Source organism: Ammospiza caudacuta, chromosome 3, assembly GCF_027887145.1.
Source record: "Ammospiza caudacuta isolate bAmmCau1 chromosome 3, bAmmCau1.pri, whole genome shotgun sequence".
In the NCBI taxonomy this organism is placed as follows: domain Eukaryota; kingdom Metazoa; phylum Chordata; class Aves; order Passeriformes; family Passerellidae; genus Ammospiza; species Ammospiza caudacuta.
Genome location: NC_080595.1, coordinates 31,886,056 through 31,908,794, shown reverse-complemented (window position 1 = coordinate 31,908,794; position 22,739 = coordinate 31,886,056). Strand labels below are relative to the sequence as shown.

The 22,739-nt window shown below is 41.5% G+C and overlaps 1 protein-coding gene across 2 annotated transcripts in view; it reads right to left on the bottom strand.

Moving 5' to 3' along the window:
• Nucleotides 1-22,739, bottom strand: part of RBKS (ribokinase) — a 73,549-nt gene that overhangs the window by 1,583 nt on the left and 49,227 nt on the right. For both annotated transcript variants that reach the window (XM_058800995.1, XM_058800996.1), the window contains exon 7: nucleotides 20,249-20,437. In XM_058800995.1, coding sequence (XP_058656978.1) covers nucleotides 20,249-20,437 — 189 coding nt within the window. The remainder of the gene's footprint in view (nucleotides 1-20,248; nucleotides 20,438-22,739) is intronic.

The window sequence follows — 22,739 nt, the reverse complement described above, 5'->3', positions numbered from 1 at the left end:
AAGTTAAACTAATGCCACAATACTCTCTTTGTGCCCAGCTGCTGAGTCAAGGTGAGCACTATAATATGGCTTTAAACTTAAAGAAAAAGCAAAGCAAGTGTGCCACAGTTCAGCAAGATATTGTTATGAACACTGCTTTTGAAACTTCCTGTTGCTGGAGTGTCTGATTTTGATTTCTCAACCTTGATGTTTCATTAAAGCTATTTTTCCCTTATTTAACTTCCGTTTTTCATAAAGGTCAGTGGTAAAAGGGGCAGTGAAAAGGGGGAGGAAAAACAAGCTATGTGGTTTGTGTAAATTCCTAGTTGCAGGGCGATATGTTTTGACACTTCCAGAACAGCTGTTGTTTGTTAAAAAGATCCCACTGTCATTAAAAACTAGCATTGTATCTGTCACATAAATCACTTTTATTCCTGGGGCAAGCTTTGCCACCTGTGCTGAGTTTGACCATGGAGGATGAGGACAGTGGCATTCACTGGGAGCTCTGGCAGCCATGGCCCCCTTGAGCTACCCATCGTTCCCAATCCATGCCCTGAGTGCCCCGTGGGAGCCCTGGGGAGGCATGGAGTACATTTGTCCCACATGGGCACCAGCCACACCCCAGCTTGCCCTGACCCTTTTGCCCAGACACTGCTGGCTGTGCTCTGGTCAGCAGGCAGTGACAGCTCTTTGCCTCCCAAGCACTTCTTAACAGTAACTGTTGTTTAGCTGTTCACTGCTATGAAGTGTCCCCAGCAACTGGCAAAATTTAACTTGATTGATGGTCATGTTTAACTTGATTTGCTCATTTCAGTCCTCAGTGTTCTTTCCCTCTCCTCCCCTAAAACTGTCTTGATTCTAAGGCCAGACTGATACCAGTTCTAGTGGCTACCATAAAACTGGTCCTAAGGTCCCTTTTTTTAAATCATACTTTTATACCAGTGAAGGCATTAAACTAGACACACTAGTATTATCTTATTTCATTCCAGATCCAGCATATGGAGGAGGGATTTTGCCTCTGTAGTTGTAATAAATAGGCCCCAAGAGTCATGCAGCAAGAGCAAAGGGTCTAGAAAAACTGTCAAAACAGTTCAGCAAAATTTCTAATGGAAGTTAAGACTAGGAAGTAATATTCCAATTTTGAATACTAGTGTTGAATTCCAGTTTTGAATACTAGTGTCTTATACTCTTACTTGCCTTGAAATCAGCTGCATATAAAATCATTCCAGCAAAACAATGCCACTTGCACAGAAATTTGTTTCCGATATTGCAAGCAGCTGACAGGGCAGAGCAGTGTGGGCACTGCAAGGGACCCTAACAGGGGTGAGCACAGGACAGGGGCCCTTCCCCACACTTGGCCTCTCCTTGCCCAGCCCTGCCACAGTGGCTGTTTGCATTGGTGTTTCCAGAAGAAAACTCCCTGCTTAACTCCTGCCTGGCCTGGAGCTTGAATGCTGTCTTCTGTCAGGATACAATGGAGCATGGCCTGGCAAATGACAAGTTAATAATCAAAGCTGTACCCCTGCATGCAGCTGTAGCAGCACCTGTTTCAACAGTTCTGTATTCCTGAACATACCAGGAGCAGGTGAAGGTTTTTATCAATTTCTGTTGGGCCTTTGTCTCCCTTCTGGTTTCCGGAGTGTTCCCACAATGGCAGGTGGAGCAGGAGCAGGTGACTGCTAGTTAAGCATTGCCAGTGTCTTTTGTCTGATGCATAATACAAAAATCTCCATCCCACCTCAGAGTTTGTAATCTAATCACTGCATGATTAATTATTAAAGCTATTTTGGTGATGTTGTTACAGACAGGAGTAGGATTTCAGCATGTAGATCTGTTCTGCTGTTGCTCTAGCAGGAAGAACATTTTTTACAGTGATCACTGGGAAATGGAAGTAGCCGAATATTTTAATGAGTAATACTCAGAATATCTGGTGTCAAATGGCATAAACTGTTACCTGGCAGCAGCATGGAGCAGAATAGTGTCTTTTTGGTTTTTTCTTTAATAATTGCTGCACTGTTGGCTACAGGGACAAAAACACACTGACCACATGTCACGCAGGTCTTAGTCTGTGTGCCAGGGAGATGGAGTGTAAGTTCTCTCTGCAATGTTACTGTGGTTCTCTGCTCAGGGGTGATGCTCTGAGGTTGTGAGATGGCTGGGGATCTCCCTTTTAGCCTGGCTGAACAATGATAAATGGCTCTGAAAGCAGAAAAGGGAGAGAACAGCAGATTCCCATCCAGAATAGAAAAAAGCCCCCCTAGCATTTTTTTGCAAGAGCAAAGATTACAGGGTGATTGGAGAATTATAGAAGGATTTGGTCCCAGTAAACTTTTTCTGAAATCCTCACTTCCCATGCATAGACTGAAGCAGTCAGTATCTGCAAAGCCCAGCTATCACAGACCCAAAGGGTATCATAAATTCAGTTGCTGATAAGTTAATGTTTTGTGAGGGGGGTGTTTTCAGCAGAGGAGCTGCTGCACTGACAACAGCGTCACGCATCTCACTGATTATGTAGATCCCCTGCTCAGCCTTGCTTCTGGTCTGTGCAGACGTGACTGGTCAAACATGACTCAAGGAGCAATAGCACAACTGGTTCAGCTGCAAGGTTAACTGCAATAAGAACTATTTTTGGCTTACAGAAACAGACCTTCCTTCTTTGGTACTGTGGATTAAACTACATTGGGTTGGGTAGATTCTGAAATGGTTTGCACAGAGCACTAGAAGGAACAGGCTCAGAGTAAAATCAAGATTACACAAACACTGGAATAACAAATAGTAGACTTCTATTTCAGCTGTTTCAAACCCTGCTCTAAGAAAAAGAATTCTAACCTACTTCACAAAAAAAATTAATTTGAAAATGACCACTAAGGTGCATTGAGAGTGTCCACTGACAAAATATAAATACAGAGTATGTAATATTTTACATTCTTCAGCATTTGTCTTCTGGGAATTCTAATACACTGCAGACTTTGAGATAATCCTCATATCCTTGAGTGCCTGGAGACAATTCATTCCATAATTATGAAAGTATACTGTATTTAACCTTTCCTTAAAGCAGGAGATGCTAGTTTGTTTGAAATAAAATAAAGAATTGGATTTTAAAATTGTCTGATATGCTGTGGCTCATTCTTAAATACAAATGTCATGGTTTTGACTAATTTTTATGGGTTTGAAGCAGTTTTGAAAACCTATTTATATTCTGTGCCACTAGTCTGTAAGGTCCTTGTTTTCCTGTGTGTCTGGAAAAGGGCATTTTTGTTTCTTACAATCCAGCACTGATTGAGACTGTGTGCCTCTAGAGAAGAGAAGACCCATGAAAACACTTCTATTTATACCTTAGCTTTTGTTAGTCCTGATTTGTCAGAAGCTGGTTCACAACTTTAGTATAACTATTTTTATATGATGCTGCCCCGAGAAGCTTTTTAAGGAAACTGCTTTGTAAGTGGAAACTATATTGTTCAACAGCCTTTCCAGCATGTAAAGCCTTTTCCAATCCATCATGCACAGGCTATTAGGATGCATTTCACTTATACAATAAGATGACTTGCTCACCAAAAAAATTTGGAGGCGAAGAGGCCAAAAGCTGCAGTTCACAGAGAGGCCGCAGTTGCACTGCCTTGTTCCAGGGAAATCTTTTGCTCAGCCTTTGCCCTCCCAGCCTGTCCTCCTGGGCAAGAGCAACAGCAGCTATGGAAGAACATGAGAGGGCTCTGCCTCCTGAAACCTGACGTTAGTGAAGCTCAGAAAACTTTTCTCAGGTGATTTTTAAGAAGTTACAGTCCTTGTGCAGTCTGGCTATTAACATGCATTCATTCCATTAAATACATTCTAAGAGCATGTTACCAAGGCCCAAAGAAACATCTGAAAAGGATGTTGTACAGCAGTACAAGAGAAATGTTTTGCCTGTAATGATGAATTCTTCATGTAGTGAATAAATCAAACATCAATCCAAAAGCTGTCAAAAAGTGCCTCATGATGTAGAACCAGTAACATTGCTCACAGTGATGCTTACAGCCTCCAAGGAGCATTCACAGAAGTGCACAAATAAACGGAGCCTGAGAATTATGCTGATTTAGTGCAGCCTACATCCATGGCAATGCAGAGATGCCCAACTCTGTCAAAGGAACTGGGCCTTGGAGAATTCCTGCTGTATTTATAGCTCTCCACAACTGTGTGAAGCTGGATTATGCTGAGGATGTTATCGCTCTGTCACATCTGCTCAACATTCCCTGCTGTACCTCTGCCTACTCTGTACCCAAACTGCAAATTAGCCCTATGAAACACAAAAATAGCTGTCAGCAAAGGCACTCACTATCCATTATCCATTGCTCACAAGTGGGAAAAGCCTATGTCTCCCTACAAGAATCCCTGGGCTGTGCTTTGGTGAAAGGTTACTAGTGGAACTGGAGAAATATTTACAGCCTTTGAATATATCCAGATAGTCTTGTGCCATTTGGGTCTGTGTCTCATCTGAGGGATAATTTCAGCTGAAATGCTCAGAGAATAAAATATCCTTTGATGACAGTGTGTGGTGGGCTGAGCCTGGATGGATATCAGGTGCCCACCAAAGCTACTCTGCCACTCCCCTGTTCAGGTGAACAAGGGACAGAAAATAGAACAAAAGGCTTGTGGATTGGAATAAGGGCAGGCAGCAATCACCATCACATCATCAAAAGAGACCTGACTTAGGGAAATTACCTTATTACTAATCAGATCTGAGTAGAATAATGAGAAATAAAAGCAAATCTTAAAACACCTTCCCCCATCCGCTATTCTTCCCAAGTTTAATTTCACTTCCATTTTCTCTACCTCTACCTCACACAGCAGCACAGGATTGGAGAAGATGGGGATTGTGGCCAGTTCACCACATGTTTTCTCTGCTGCTCCTTCCTCCTCAGGGGAAAGATTCCTCACACTCTTCCCCTGCTCCTGCATGGGGTCCCTGCCACAGGAGACAGTCCTCCATGGGATTCTCCATGGAACATGAGTCCTTCCCACAGGCTCTTCACAAACTGCTCCAGAGTGGGTCCCTTCCCCGTGGTTCAGTCCTTTGGGAACAGGCTGCTCCAGTGTGTGTCTCTCATGGGATCACAAGTTCTGTCAGCAAATCTGTTACAGCATGGCCTCCTCCCTCCACAGGCCCTGCCAGGACCCTGCTCCAGCACAGGCCTCCCTGGGGTCACAGCCTCCTTTGGGCATCCAGCTGCTCTGCTGTGGGGCTGCTCCACAGGCTGCAGGTGGATCTCTGCATCCCCAGGGACCTCCATGGGCTGCAGGGGCACAGCTGCTCCACCATGGTCTGCACCAGGGGCTGCAGGGGAACCTCAGCTCCAGAGCCTGGAGCATCTCTGCCCCTCCTTCTTCACTGACCTTGGTGTCTGCACCATTGCTTCTGTCACATCTCCTGCTCTCCAGCTCTTGTTGCACAGCACTATTTTTACCCTGTCTTAAGGGGTAAAACTACATTACCCCAGAGGCACTACCACCTTCACTGAAGGGCTCAGCCTTGGACAGTGCTGGGTCCCTCTTGGATCACTGGCTCTGTCAGACATGGGGGAAGCCATTCTTGTAGTCCCCACTACCAAAACCTTGCCACGAAAATCCCACTCACAGTGGCTGGATTTGTTATGCAGCTTTTGGATTTTTATGATTTCCTTCTTCCTGAAAGAACCCATGTTTATCCTCTGTGTGATGGAGAATGATTTATTTCTGGAAATGTTCCTGGCTGTTTTGTTTGGGTTTTTTTATTTCTTTTTACTTCTGCATTTATTTGCCTGTGGAATACTTTTAAAAATTATTTTCTGAGAGGTTAATGTTTTCCTCCCCACATATTTCCTCATGTTTCACTCGAAAGATATTTTGGCAGTTTAAATCAAGACAATCTTTAAATTAAACTAACTCTACTATCTTGAAACTCTCCTGAAATGAAACTGATTTGACTATCTTCAAACTGTTTCCTAAAATCAAGGCCTAACAAGGATGATTACTCCCACAGTGTCTGGGGTTGCTAATCCTGTGTGGAAGCATTGCTGTCCTTGTAGGGCACCCTGCAGATACTGGTGTGCCTCTGCACAGCTGTGCTTAAAGGAGGAGACCTATTGTTACAAACCCCTAAAACATGAAATATTTGAAAATTACTAAGTAATTTTCCACTAACACAGTTATTCCTGTATCTTTGCATGGAATTTTGAGCCAAAACAATGGGGGAGGAAGTCCTTAACTGGGAACTACCAAATTTAGCAATAAAAACGAAATGAACTTGAATCAAATAGCAGGGCTTGCCTGGCTAGGTGTAAGTTAGGCTCTTGGTACTGACTAAATAGCACTGCAAAGCTACTTGGGTTGAAAATATAGGAGAACAACAAGAAAAAGCACACTGTGCCCCAGAGCTTTAGGGTCTGGATCTCCAACTCTATTACTTAATTTGTCCTCTGGTAACTGAGTGTTTCTGCAGTCTTGTCACAAAGAAAGAGTAGATGTTACCCTAAGCCAGAGGAAAATATATAGAGAGAATCATGGTAGTGGTGCTTGTCTCTTCCTTTCTTCTTCCCCTCTGCCTTCCCCACAAACCCCCCCAATGCTGTCTGATGTGGTTTGCACACTCCAGGCAAAGTCATGGGGAACTGCTAAGATGCTGCCCCACCGTAGCTCCTTCCTCCCAGCCATGTGCAGAATGGCTGAGCTCAGCCAGTGTTTAACAACGGCAGGAGGTGTAAGCTAACACATTTTCATTTGCATTCCCTGTAGGTTGACAGTGCACTCTTAATTCCAGTGATTCAGACTGCAGTTTCATAATAGGCTTAAGCCAATCCATGGCTATGCTACTGCTGAAAGGCTCAGTCCCCACTCATGTTTTTATCCCTGTTTCATGTTCCCACGCCCTCCCCTACATCAGATTTAGCACTTGTGTGGCCAAGCAGTGAGGCAGATCAGTTCTGTGATCCTTCTGACGACTGGGCTGGCCAACACTGAGCAAGAAACAATAGTTTCCACCCAGATCAGCAAGTTGCTGTATTACCACATGATAGCTGGTCCACAGCAAACAAGAAAGAGGTTAGAAACACTCCTTTCAGCATGATCTTGGATCAGCTTGAGCCAACTGTGAAACCTCACCCTCAGTCAACACCAGGCAATTCATTAACTCAGTTGTGTATCCAAGCCTTAATACTCTGGCTCCTTGTTCACACAGGGAAAGCTGCCTGTTCCACTCTTCCCCCCATACCCTGTGGGCTGGCTCTGGAGGAATGAGGGAATGATCACGCTTCCTTTCTGCATCTTTACCAGACTCTGTTCTGGGAAGCTGTGGGAAGGAGCAATCCCTGACTTTCTTGCATTTATGTTGTGAGGTCCTTGCACAGCCTTGAACAGGGAAAGTTTCTTGCTCACTTAGTCAAGTTGAACAAGGCCATCATATCATCTGGTCCTTCACATGTCCTGAGAACTTAAAAGGTAACCAAACCACACCCAGTGTAGACTATCAGTTGGGAAACATCAAAACCAAAGCATACCACACAATGCTTCACATCAGCCATCAGGAATTTTTACCCACTTCCTGACAGATTTCCTGATGGGTCATTAACAGTGATTAATCAGCCTGACCGTTAACCCCCTGCATTCCTGAGAGATTAATCTCAATACAAGGCCTCCTGCAAGCAATTTCTTTCCTTTCTGAAACATCCTACTACATTAAGTTATGCACTGTTTCTAAAAAGATCAGTGACAAGCATTACAGATGCATGAATTCCCCTGAAATGCTTGGTTTGTGGTGAATGTTGGAAATAAAACATACAATGTTCACAACTCTGCAATTTTTAATTTGTATGTCATCTAAAAAGCACAGATGAAAGTGTCTGCTTTACATTTCAAAGCCCATATACAGCATCAACTTTGAAGGCAGGTAATAGTGCTCTCATTTCACATGATGGGAAATTAACCCAACTTAAGATCAAGGATGTTAAGAACACCCACTTTGAGACATCTGTGGGCTGAATCCAAAGCTCCAGATCTTTTATGGGCTAACAGGAATCACATGAGCTACCCATCCTTTGAAAGTGAGGCACAGCTTGGGAACCCTAAAACTGAGATATTCAAAATAATTAAGTAGACCTCCACAGCTCTTCTGGACTCTCAATCAGGATCAGAACAGAGGAGCTCCCATCTCAGTGTTTAAGAGAAAAATACTGCAAGGTGTCTGTGAGGTGATGGCTTTCTCTTAGTGCACACTGAAGTCTGGGAAAGATTGCAGGAGAGCCACATTGCCCTGGATAATAATATTCCAGTATGCTGCTCAGCACTGGAGAACAAAGTTATTCTGTGTAGTAGATGGTTAGTCTAACCCCAGAAAGCCAACAAAGTGTTCACTCACAGGGAGCACTCTGTTTTCTGAATCATCGAAACAATTCAGTGTGATGATGCTCATATAAACTCCTTTCAACTCCAGATAGCATTTATGAGAAGTGACAAATTTATTTCTTTCTTACATAATGGAGTAAGAGCAACGGAAGCAGGAGCTCCATAGACCACTGTGAAAACAAGCGATCCATGTTGCTGAACCTGTGAGATTCCTGTCAACCAAACAATTCACCAGTACCCTGATTCCTACACTACCAGGGCAACAGATATTTTGGCATGGAATTTTTCAATTTGGGATACACTTCTGTGTAAATCTTCTGTTTAAGACTGAATTCACTTTTGCCTTCATTATCTGTTTCTTCCCTGGTTCCACATTTGAGCTTTGATCTGTGACCTCCTTTCATTTGGTCTGGAAGTTTATCCCTCACATAGAAACTCAGAAACAGCAGAAAAAACCCTCCACACATTTTTTCCCCCTGCAGTGCATATAAAAAATGTATGAAATATAAAATGCAGTACTGGAAAATTCTCATAACATTTCATCTGAACACAAAACTCTCCAGTGGCACTCTTGCAAAGTTATAAACCACAATGTGTCAACAACAGGGAAGCACACAGACATCACCACTAATAGACAGAAGATGGACTTTCAGTTGCACATGCAACAGGAGCTGTATCCACCTCTCCCAAAATTTGAACTTGCACAGAATCAAGAGTCGTGGTTGAAGCCTGGTGCTAAATATAGCAGCTCCTCAGAAGGTTGATTTGTACTTCTCAAACTGGTTTATCAAGCCTCAACAACATGCAGCTACTCTCCTCCTCTAATCAAAAGCTTCACTTATCTCATTTCCTTGAGCAGTACTTCACTCCTTTCATTATTCATGTCACACTTGTGCCAAATTGTGCTTTCATCCCAACAAAGCTCATGCTTCTGTGTTAATTCACAAATATCATTTAATGATGAAATGAAACTACAGCCAAAGCTCTGCCCAAAATACATCACGGTATTTTGATAGTACACTGGAAATTCTGGCAGTAGGTTTCCCTCCCCAACCAGGAGACAACTGTCCAAATTGTCACTAACTGTGCCACCCAGTGTCACATATGGGGCCGACATGGCTTCAGGACCCCATAATCTAACATTTAAGTAAGAAGAAGGGTGTATATGTGCTGGACAATTTTACTAGCCAGATGTGGGTTTTTTCTCTCAGCCTGAAAATGCCAAAGGACTCTTAGTGATCCTATCTAATCTGACGAGAAGCACTCGGAATGACACAACTGCCATCTCGCCTGGAATTGATCAAAAAAACATTCTTTTTTTTGCACGAAAGCTCCATATGCTCGAGTGCCTCTTTCAAAACCACAGCATCTAGCCTTTGTTGGCTGGCCACTGCTTCTGCCTACCTCTGAACTACACATCCTGGAAGGGAAGAAAAAACACCAAACTTCAGGAGGTTTTTTGTCTGAGCTCTCCCCAGCTTTGTCCCCTTGCCAGCTCCCTGCATTCTTTTCCAACTGAGTTTGTGTAATCATTTCGATGACTACCCGAGCTGGATCTCCTCTCCTGAATTTCAGTTAGATGTGACTTACAAGCCAGAACTGCTGTTCTGCTCAACAGTACTGCTCTCTGCTACCCACTCATTCTCTTGCCCTTAACCTGTGGGGCAGGAGTGCAGAAAACGGGGCTCCCACACCTCACTCACGGTCTTCAGCAGCAGGTGACCACCAAGGTACTGCTTCTGACAGAAAGGCATTCTCTGTGAGATTCCCTGTAAAATAGATCTTTCCAAGCAACACACTGCCTGCTTAATGATTTCAGTAACAAAATCACAGGTACCAGCAATGAGGCACAAGCTTCCAGAGAATTTCCTCACCTTTTCCTCATATTTCTGTTGCTCTTTGTGCTTTGAAATGAATTGAAAATATATTCCTTATAAACATTTGGGCAGCTGACAAACATCACGGTTAGAATTTGGGAATCTGCTTTTCTGCAGATGACTTTCTCTAAAATAGCTGGGTTTATGTCTGTATGTCTATCTTTGAACATACAGACAGTAAAAAAAACCCTGAGAAAAGTGGCAAAATAAGTGCACTCAACTGTAAACTTGTTATTAAAGACATTCCTATAGGTTACTGCTATAAATCACCAAAACTTACAGTTTTAGTTTCTTTCAATTTTTCTAATGAAAGTTGTAAAATATATTCTGTCTGTGCGACAGGCTATTAAAGATTAACTCTTTTATTCTTGATAAGAAATACAGCTTCTGGCATTTTCTGCGGTTACAATTTGCAAAAGCAAGAAGCCTGATTTCCCCACTATTCTCATTTCTCTGTTCTTCTTCTCTTGAAAACCCAATTATGCAATATCACCAATCTAACTCAAACCTTTCTGGTTTCCGTCGTGACAAAAATTACTTGGCATTGAAAACTCTGTTGGGTGAAATAATGAAATCTGATATTGTTCAATATCATCATTACTGTGACTGGCATTTCAGGGCAACTATTCTGGCAAGGGGTTCCAGAGCCATGTTTGCCTTCCCTCTCACCACAGCCAGAACTGATGTGAAGAAATTGAGAACAGTAAGTTATGTTCCACAATGGCCTGGATGATACTTGGTTCTGCAGAGAACAGTTTTAAAGAAGAAAGGGAGGCATATAACATTTGTTAGCTAACCATGAAGAGGAAAAAAATGGTGAGGGGTTTGGCCAGGAATATGCTGCACTATTACACAGCGGATTGCATTTGCAACTTCCTACAGCTCAGGCCAGAAAAAGATACTTGGGAAGGTGACGCTCTGGATGTGCCAGAAGTGCCAGCTTCCACTAGCTATTTTTAACTGCAGGAATTGCATTAGAAAGGATGACTGCACACAGTTGGTCTTCCTTCCTCTTCATCCTTTCTGCAACTCAGATATCCCAGATATCCTATCTACCATTACAAGTGGCACTCCTTGTGTGCACTGGCAGCCCAGGATCTGCTCCAGCACAGGGTGAGCTACATAACAGGACTGAGCATCTTCTTGGAGGGGACCCTGAGCTGGACTCATCATAAAGTCAAGAGGAGGAGAGCAAATCAAAATAGGGATGCAGCCTGTTTTGCTGTAATGATTTTGACTTGTGCTGCATTCCATGGTTAGCCCAAGAGAAGCAATAAAAGTAATTTCCTGCTCTGCTCTCCTGCATAAATTGTACCATTATTTTATTTACTAAAGCATCCCAGAAGTGAGATGGCACAAAGATATTTCTGAACTCAGCCTCTCTAGACCTCATCCGAATGTATTCTCAGGTGCAGATGCTGGATGTGGTACCATTCCCATGTTTTCCCACAGAGAAAACACTCGAGTTGCTACACATACACTGCCAGCATCCCTACCTTTCTATGTCCAGAACAGTAATCAACTGGGTTAATTTCCAAACTGGAATGTTTCTCAGTATGCCAGTAGTGGAGCCACAGCACCTGCTCTCATAGCATACTTCCATAAACTCCCTACAGCCTCTTCAAGAAGCATCCAATGCAAAGCAACTCTGCATTGCTATGTTCTTTTTGGGGATATTAACAATGATGTCCAGTTCTAAAAATGAGGCAGCTGACAGCCTGACAAAAATTTTCCTCCACTCCTATTTTTTTTAGGATGAGCATAGAGAACAAGTCATGGTTAAACAAGGGAAACAGGCTCACTTGCCACTGAAGAGCCAGTGTCTGCATGTTTTGTTCCCTGTCTACAGAACAGCATTCTGAATAGTACTTTCCTTATGCTGTAAACAATGTAAGGTGCTTAGCAACTTTTTGTGTATGTATATGTGTATATGGAATAAAGCTGTAGGACACAATGGGACACAACGCCATGACTCGTTAATGATCATGTGTAGCAAAACCAAACAACTCTTGGTATCACTAAAGTACTTTTACTGAGTTTTTGTTGCCTGGCACACTACAATCTTAGAAGGGGCTTAAAAACTAAATATTGGCTTTAATCTTCTTTTTATAATATGTCTTCATTAAGTACCCCTTGTAATTTAATGCAATTTGTGGCAAATGCTAATACTGCTTTGGGCCCACTTCTCCCTGTCAGCTGTATCTCTGTTAAATTATGCATTTCCATCTGGAAAGAAACTGTACAGGACTGTAGGCTCTCTTCCACTTAGAGTCAGGAATGGAAAGGGATTTAATTAGATGCTCCGTGGTTGAGAAAAGGACTAGAGCAAAGCCTGGGTGGTCCATGGAATCTTCCATTGGAAAACAAGACTGCAAATTGTTCTGTACAAGCCTGCTTCTGTTTGCTCATTTTGTTTACATTGTTTGTTCTTAGAGATTAAAATAGACAGTTACTAGGCAGATAAACAGTGTTTCCTTCCACGACAATGTTGTCCAGAAGTTAAAAGAGCAGCATGGGACAATATATGCCTGTGCTTCATTTTTGGCTGCACCACTCCAACTCCCTATATAACTTGGAGTAGAACAATTCTAGCCTGTGCTTCAGTGCACCCAGTCACCAACATTTTTTTTCCACTTTTCCAATTTGTACAAGGGGGATAATATAGCTTTCTGCTCTCCAAGGGGAAAGAGGGTGCATCCAGCTTGCTCCACATTTTCTCAGTTGACTGCCAATGCAGAGGGATGACACTCTTGCAATCCCTCTTGTCACTGGATACCTGTGTTCCCTTGGGCCACTGACCAAGCCTTAAGAGACTGAAGTGTCTTTAGAAGGCCTGAATCAGAAGCAGAAACTCACGAGGAACTAAGCAAGTCCCATCTAGACTTTATTGTGAGTCAACTCACACACAGTCATTTCAGTCATGTGCCCTTTCACAGTTCAGCTGAACTTCAAACATAATAGATGCAGCTTTATTTAGGCTTACAGTGCTGATCACTGATTGGAGTGCCTGGCAGATTAACTTATTCCTCATGGTTTTTCTGTTTCAAGATTCAATGGATTCCATATTTGTAAAAAAGGCAATGCAGAAGGCTAAGTCAGAAAGTGGGCTATGACTGGAACTGAACTTATTTAATAACCTATTTGGGTTGCATGTTAAAGAAAGGAAGCTATTATGCTCTCATTTTGTGGGATGTTAATGGGAACTCTGAGCATAATTACTCTGTGTTGGTGTATTTGAATAAACTCCACTGATAAATAAGATGTTTGCCCAGCAGTAACTTCTCTTTCCTTGAAAATGAGAGGGAAGATGGGAAAAAGCAAAAAAACAAAAGAAGAACTGAAAATGAAAAAGGAGAAAAAAGGAGAAAAAAACAGAAAAAAACAGAAAAAAGAGAAAAGAAAACAAAAAAGAAGAAAAAGGTAAAGGAAAAGGAATAAAGAAAAGAAAAAGAAAAAGAAAAAGAAAAAGAAAAAGAAAAAGAAAAAGAAAAAGAAAAAGAAAAAGAAAAAGAAAAAGAAAAAGAAAAAGAAAAAGAAAAGATACATTTTAGGGTTAAGGAAATAAAGAAAATAGAAAACCGCAAAGGTTTACTCCTTGCTACATCCTTGGGTAGGAAAAGGTTAAACAGTCAACATTTTTCTTTTCTTAGCAAGTTAGAGAACTGTACATCAGACACATTGTCTGCCAAATGCTTCATTTACTACCAGCTGCATTTTTACTTTGTTGAGAGATAACTGAAATAAAATCACTGTTCTTTGTGCAAACGGCATGCTAAATAATGCACGGCTACAAGATTATTAAATAGCAAAGGCATTTGATAATATTAGAGGCAACCACAAGTCCCACTTCTGCTGATGCACAGAATTTTGAGTAATTAGTCATTGCACAGAGTGTTGTATTTATATCCCCTTGAGCCTCAGACGTTAGGCCACAAAGTCAGGAGACAAAGAATTGCTGTTATTAGGAGGACTGTTTTGGATTTATTTATATTCCAAGGCTTTATTTCAGTGTCCACTTCACTCCTCTGGCTCAGGCATCCTCCAAACCAGAAGATACAGCTAAGTCAGAGAATTTTAGTGTAAACCATATTTTTGCAGACGAGACCTCTCAACTTCAAGCAGAAACACTTCAATGAGTTTGCAAACCCCCCAAAGAAGAACAACTGGCCTGAGGTTATACGAAAAGCCTGGGAAAAAGGCCTCCCAGGTTCTGTTCTGATCTCTAACAGACTTCTCATGGCTTATATGCAACACATTAATAGCAGCTCCAATTTATGGACAGATAAATTGGGATACAAAGAAGACACGTAACTCTTCCAAGGATTTACAGCAAGTCTTTTGCAGAGCCCTGGAACTCTTAATCGGTCCTTTGTTAAAACTGCTAAACCACACTGCCTTCTTTAGACCACAATTGCTGCACAGGCCTGAATACTGTGACATATTTAAAATTATACAGCTATACACTTATAGGAGGCTTTATTAAAATAAAGGTTGTGTAACATCTTCAGAGTTCAATACAAAGCTGCCCAGTGAGCAATTTACTGTTTAAAGACAGCCTTCATAATCCTCTCTCCTAATAGAAGAGACAGATCTAATAAATTGTATTAAGAAATCAGAGGGAAACAACAGGATTTGAACAGAAAACATCTGATGACAATTCATACTGTAGCAATGAGCTTTTCTTTTGCAGAACTGACATGAAAAAATAATGGTAACATTTTTGATTATGACAAATAGTATGTATCATATCTCTGAGAATATTGCACAGAAAAGGACTATATAAAATAAATCATATGCTCAGGTCAAATTTCAGGCAGAGTAGATTAAATGTTGAATTTTATCCTTTCCCCTAAATGACTTTCATGTTTACAAGCATGGCACTTCAACCTGTGAGCTTCTTTTAGCAGGTTGTGCAATCTCTGTATCCAAACAGCACAACCAGACAGGGAAAATGCTGGTAATATAAGAAACTACATGGTAAATGTAATGGTTGTGCTTAGAAATACTACAAAGTTAAACATTCTAGGTTCTCTAGAATCTTAGAAATCTCTAGATATTTAAAAGAGGGACTGACTGTTGATTTGCTGTGATTACTAGGGGCACTGTTGTGAGAAGTGATTCCAAATTTTCATTTAAATATAGTGTGCTCAAGTGCATCCATTTGCCTTTCAAGAAAATACATCTATGCCTAAGCCAGAGATGGAGATGCCTGATCTCCTGGCTGTGAGTGTGCTAATGCAGGACTTCTTGCACACAACAGTGGTATGTGTAAACCTAGAGGTCAACTGATGAAGAGATCTTAAATAGAGCAACCATACTATGCATTTAGAAGACCAGATGAGTCAAAAATTAGAAAGTCACCCTAACTGGTGCAAGTATATATTTCTCATCCTGATCCAAGCTGGGCTCTGGTACAAACTGGAGGTTCTAAAAACTAACTCTAGATGACCTCCTCCCCAAAGTGACCTTCCTGCTGTAACCTGGAAATGGGGGGGGCAACAGAAGAGCAGCCCCAGCTTACTCAGAGACCCCCCCATTTTCCACTAATGCTGCTACACAGGAGAGATTCTGCCAGATTCTCTCCGATTCGAATCATGGACCCTAGACAGGACACCCCACCTCCAACTGCAAGGAGCAACCACAGAACCACAGAGCAATCCCAGAGCCAGAGGGGACATTCCAGCCTGCCTTTGCCACTGCCCCACCAGACTGCCCCACCTCCAGAGGAGCCTGGCATGGCTCTGAAGCCCAGATCCTGAGTAACCTGGAGCTCCAGACAACCTGAATGCCCCTCTGAAGTCCACCTGCAGATACTGAGCCTCAGGCAGGCCTCTGGCAGTACCTCAAGGACTTGACTTGGCTCCCAGCTGTCACTTGAAGTGCTCAGCTCCATACTATCCCATAGTGCTTTTTTCAAAATGGAAGGGAACTAATCTCACCGCTGGCCATATTCCAGCTTTGAGTAATTACATTCTTCTGACAAATTTTCCTTGGCAGTTTCAATAGAATATAATTAGTAAATGTAAATAGATGTAAATAGTGCTGTAAATTACACTTTGTGTGATTGTCAGATGCAGAGGGAAAGAGCAAGGGTGAAGGGGCAAAAAGAGCAGAGCTTCATTCTCCAATATGGATGATGTTGTGGCCTTCTATCTCAACAGACCACATATGTCTCTGCCAAGATGGCTCGTTCAGGGCTACTGCAGCAGCAGATGCCAAAATCCAGGATCATCGTGTGGTTCATCACACAGATCATTCCCTTCACCTCAAGTACAGTTCTGCCATGATGGAGTTTGGTCATGTCCCACAGCTGTCTGTGAGCAGCTGCCGTGCTCCACCTCAGCTGTGCTCCTGCTTCAGCAGCAGGCAAACTGCTTCACACACTCACAACTGCAAAATGTGTGTGTATGATATTATTGTTTTCTATGGAATGCTTATCAGATTTGTGAATGATTTGTGAAACCTTCTGCTACCAACAGAAGTGTCATATAAATGGAATTATATAATTATCCTTCACAGCTATTTTAATGTAGCTTCATGTACTAGTTTCACCTAGAGTGGAAATAGCTTCTTCCAAAAATAAAGTAAATGCATATATTCAACTTAATATAGTCAAGTAAATTTAAAAGCAACTATTTAAAGTAATGAAACTAGAATATAATGTATAGCTCTATTAGTACTTTATTATGTGTCAAATGTCTCATGTACATCAACTGTTTCAAATACAAATTGATACAGCTGGTGGGCTTAATCAGATCTTTCTGTCACAGAGAAAATTCGAGGATGATTTTTCAATAATTCACTTATTTTTCTGCTTATCCAAAATTTTCATACAGAAAGTAGATAGCAGGAACTAGTAAATTGAAGGGAAAGTTAATTTTCTTAACAAAAGCTTATTGCACTACTTAGCTGTAACAGGAGAAACAGATGTTTCAGCTTTACAATGCCATGTCTTGCAAAACTTCCCTCTGAACGACTATTCGTGCTCTACATGTTTTGGACTGTGTATGGAGAGCTCTGCTAACAGTCATGAGAAGCATTGCATACATTACTAAAGCCCACACTAAGATAATTAGTGCTAAAAAAAAAAGAATCAACAAGCCTTTTTTCCCTCTTTATAGTATTGATTTAGTGTGGGTGAAAAATGCCAGATTTTCAATCTTGAAGATTCATGTTCCACCACAGAGTGGGAGATGGAGCCAGCTTTTCCCAGTGTTCTGCCAATAAACACTCAGATTAACCACCTCAAGGGTAGGGATGAAGAGCCAGGCTCTACAGCCTATCAGCCTTTAGTGTCTCTGATGAACCTGTGAACATGGAGAATGGGGAGCACACCAACTGGGACAAGGAACTCAAATTCTTAATCATGTGGCTGTACCTACCCAAGTATTTTGTTGTTCAAAAATTCCTAAAATTGCTGTGCAGAACAGAAATTACCAGGGGTCAGTACTGAAGTTGCAGGCCTGCAGAGAGGACTCTGAGCAGTGTCAGCAGCCATGGAAATTTCTACAGTAAAAGGGGACTTTGAAGCTAATTTTGCATCTTGCATGTGTATCTCCTAAATGGCAAACTCTGTTTTTTAATAAGGACTCTGTAGCCTTTTGCAAATTCTGTGATAGGGTACATGTGTCATTTAACTCTTTGTCTGGCAGTAACTTCACCTTCTGCAGATCTAAACAGCATCAATACAGATACAGGCACAAAACCCAATGTGATTGTGCCCAGTCCCTCGAGATGCTGAAGTCAGAGCAGTTTAAAGTAGCAACTTTTTTTAGTATCAAATGGCAGGCTAAGAGCATACACATGAACTCTGAATACCCTGTGGGTAGGTGGCTACTTGGTAAGCCACCTTACAAGTTTGATCCTTTCCCTGGGGAAGGATCTACTGTGGACATGCCTTGAAGAAAGTAACATGTCCTACTGGAATGTTTAATGCTTATTTTAATAACAGAGCAATCCAGGTTAGTTGAGGATTGCATTATTTTGCTTCGTGTTTGTGAGGGTTGCTTTCAAACCACTTGCTTTCAGGCAAAGTGATAATCAGACTAAGCACTGTAAGACTTTTATAATGGAAGGCCAACACATATTTTTTCATTCAGAATAAACCAAGCACAGCTGTTTTACTGAAAACAACCCACTGGTATTTAAGTAGATTAACAAAATTAACTGTGAAAATCCTCTGCTATGTGCAAGCCAATAACCTGTTGGCCACAAGGAGGCAGGGCAATGATTTAGTAAATTAAAAGGAACTGTTTTTATTTAAAATAAAATGATTCTGTTTTTAAAAAGAGGCACATTACATTGGTTCAGACATGAAACTCTGAACTGCTAGGCAAGATAAAAAGCATTTTTCATCCACAGTGTGTGGTTTCAGTATTGCTGTTTTATTCCAAGAGCAGCAATTCTTTAAGATATCAAACAATAGCTGATCTGGAAGCAATTTTCTTCTTTTGAAGAAGCAGATCACACATATTTCTTCAACATCACTTCTGTGTGATAGAGAAGAAGCTCTAACAGTAAGCTTTGATAGCAGCAGTGGATTTACCAACCCAGAGCAAGAAGCTGTACTGCCAGGTTCACAAGGTGCTGTTCCCAAGCTAATAAACCCTGCTTCTGGACAGCTTTGGAAGCTCTGCCTTTCACTTCCTTGGCACTTCCAATTCTGGGCTAAAAGCAAACAGAGGCAGTTTGGCATCTGCAGTGCCCTACCAAGAACCCTATGCATGAACCAAGAACCTTAGTGATGTCTCCTTCTCCCAGCTAGAAATTTAAGACATTCCAAAACTAGTACACCCATGGTCAAACTTCTAAATGACAATGCAGCAAAAGAGGAAAATAAAGCCTAAGTGTCTCTATTTCAGAGTTATGCACAAAAAGATTATATTGACCAATGAAACAACGCTTTCAACAGTATCAGAATATCACAGTCCAAACCTATAAGCAATCTTTGGATTGAGATGAAGTGACTTTACTCTTAGCTCTGCTACTGCATGTTACTGACCTAGGTAATCTCAGCTCTCTCTGCCTCTGTTTCCTCATCCTTTAAACAGTTGCCTTTCCTCTCTGTGAATCAGTATGAGGTCCATGGATAAAAAACATGCTACAAGAACTAGTTGTTATTAATGCAATTCAGATATGGAACGTACCAGATGGTAAAATCTCCAGGATTTTAATGAACTATTGTAACAGAACATATGTAATATGACGTTATTATAACAGGCATTTAAATGTATAGTCAGTACATATAACGTGACCTGCTCTGCTCTCAGTAACTCCACTGGAATTATTTTGGATTTATGTCAGATAATACTAGGAACACAAAATAGCCCCATATGTGCAATGTGGTAAGGTTTTCATAGCAATGATATCTTAACTATTGCCTGTCCTGTTTTTCTCTTTTGCTGGGGGTATTGTATTTGTGGTTTCAACAGAGCATGTTTTCTGCACTCAGTTCTGAGAAGGAAGCAAAGAAGTATCCTCATGTCAAAGGTTAAAATGCACCTGACCAAGTATCCCTTACCTAGCATTATAAAACAGTCATCATGAAACAGCATGAACTTGTGGGTTTTTCCACTATATTCTGTAAAAATTATATCTTTAATCACCTTATGTTAGATTTGGTAAGTAATTCATGCTTTGTCAGAAGAATCAAACATTCAGTTTCAGACTGTGAGTAGTATCTCCATTCTCTCACAGTGTTTGAGTTCTAGACAAGATGAATTAAATGAAAGGGCAAAGGTGAAAAAAAGACTGCAGCTCAATCCAGTGGCATCACACACTACAGTCAGAGACAGGTACTTCAGTAAAGGAGGAACATGAGGACACCTTTAGTATAATAGTTCTAAGTCATCTACAATACAGACTATAAAACTCAGGTGAATTGATATTTAATACATAAGACACTGGAAGCAAGATACCAATTTCACATCATAAATTAGCCTTTGTGCTAGTGCCCAAAGATTTGGCTGATTACTCACTGCTTTCCCCTAGTGCTTAAGCAGTCTTTTCCAAAGCAAGACAGTTAAACCACAAAAACGTACCGTAGTGTCCACAGCCCTGACCTTCCCAGCAGGAACGTGCTTTGGAATGCCTTCGTCTCCTGATATCATCATGCAGCCTTCTGCTCCAAGAGTAACAATTACGAGCTTACACCCTCTTCCTAACAGCATGCGTCCCACCTTTTCTGCATCTTCAAGGTTGCCAACTGGGATGCCCGTTAAAATTTCTGCCTGGAAAACAACCCACGCAAATGAAAATCATAATCTGACAGCATTCATTTTTGGACAACTGTTGCATTTGAAAACAGGAGTTAGTATCTTTTAAAAATGTGTATTGTAGGATGATCATGAAACCACTTCCTACGCTGATCTTCAGCTGTGTCTTGCTCCTTGCTTGAAATCAGTGTGGTACTTCAGGCACAGCAGACTAACAGAGAGCAGCCTAGGCACAGAGACACAGGAGATGTGGGTTCTGTTCCAGCTTCTACAACTTACCTGCTATACAGCCCTTAGTAAAATCACATTTCTCCTACATGTCGCTGTTTATTCGTCCGTGAAATAGACACAGTGACACAGTCTTGGCAAAAGCATTTTGTGGTTTAATGTGAAAAAATGCTGCAAGTCAACTTGGTCACTATTCCTGAGGGAAATTTATCACTAAGTGAGGAACTTTTAAAATACTTTTTAAAATTCTCAGTGTTCAGCTAACTAAAGGGACATCACAAGGGAAAATCTCTTTCACGAAAAAAAAAATTGCTCAACTTTGACCACTCTGTTCAGTTTAATTATTAAGTTTATATATTTTTGGATGAGAATAGCTAAAATTTATCTGAAGCCACCTTTGGACAAAGACCCATTAAAAATTTATTATATATTTGTGTTGCAGCCATGTCCATATGTCTCTGTCAACTGTGCTGGCTCTGTACAAATGCAGTTAAACTTTTCTTCTAACTGATGGTGAGCTTAAGTAAACTTCTCCCAGCTTGGCCTTAAAATTAATCTCTTCTAGTTCCACACAACTAAGAGCAAAACTTCACCAAAATCTGCAATGAAGACTTCAGAATCAAACAACATTTTCACCACTTGACACATTTTCTTGATGGCATTGTATTGTCATGTGTAATGTGCTTTTTCTCTTCTTTTTGGAAGGGAAAAGAACAAGAATGAAACAGGAAGAAAAGGAAGAGAAATTGTCTTTTCTCTGAAACAGTCTAGCAGGCATAACACTGTATGACTCCAACTGTAAGTAAGCGGACACATTACATTTTGCTGTCTTCACTAAATGTTGTCCTGCTTGCCCATGAAAAGGGAGGCCTTACTGTAGCTGGCATTACAAGGCTGCTGCTGCATCTTGAGGAATGCAGCCTGAAGCATTTTCAGATACCTGCTTCATAGCCGAGCATAACTTCCACACTCCTCGGGCTTATTTTCAGTGGAAAACTTTCTCTGGAACCTACTCAGCAGCCACTCTCCTGACCTTTGCTGCATGGGCAGCTCAGCTTCTTGGGAAACAGCCGCTGAAACATTTCAGACGGCCTTCCTCTGCATGCCAGAAGCTTGAATTCAGCGCTCGCAGTTCTCGATGTAACAAAGTGACCGAACACGTGTTTGGGGAGCGCAGTGAGGAGCGGGCGGCAGCGGGGACAGGAACTGCGGCAGCCAGCGCCGAGCGCGCCGCCCAGCCCTGAGTCACTGCTCGCCACTGCCATTTCCCGAGCTTCGGCCCGGCCCCGGCGACAGCAGCCACCCTGCGCTCCGCAGGGCCGCACCGTGCCAGCACACTCCCTGGCGTTCATCGTACCACTCGCACAGCCTTAATCGCTTTACTTTTAAACACACATGACTAAGCGCTGCAGTCCCTACTCAGGCAAATGCACGAATTTTTTAATGCGCTGTTGATGTGCTCACTGCGAGGCAGAGCCTGGTGTGGCAGGACTCGGTTGTTAAACCTTGTGCGTGGTGAACGTGTACACCCAACTTAAAATTACTTTTTTTAACCACACTGATCCCAGACAAGAATATAGTAAAATCTAAATTATAAGAAGGCAACTAAATCTGTCCAATTTTCTCTTTGGCATGCAATCATGCTGCTCGAACTTCTCTTGCGGTATAAACTATTCAAGCATATTAAATATATTTCAGTCTTTAAAAAGTTATAAAAATATTTTCTGGTAAGAATTTTTTTTTCAAAAAGTATCTCACAAAATCTTTTGACTGTATCTTCTTCCAAGGTTTCCAGGAAATCAATTCACTAATAACGGTTTTGGAGTAACTACAGATAGATGACATATAATATTAAAATATATATGTACACTCTATTCAAGTGTCTGAAAATTCCGAGCCTTTTTGTGAATTTTAATATCTCTGGAGCAGGAATTATGTATTCCTGTATTCAGAACACCTGGTGCCCTGTGCTACAAGAATAAAAATAATTTCACAGAAATCCTTGAATGAAACAGGCAAACTGAATTTTCAGAGTACTTTATGAGGGGCAATAATTCCAAACATTCTAACTCTGTGGAAAAGTCTCCAG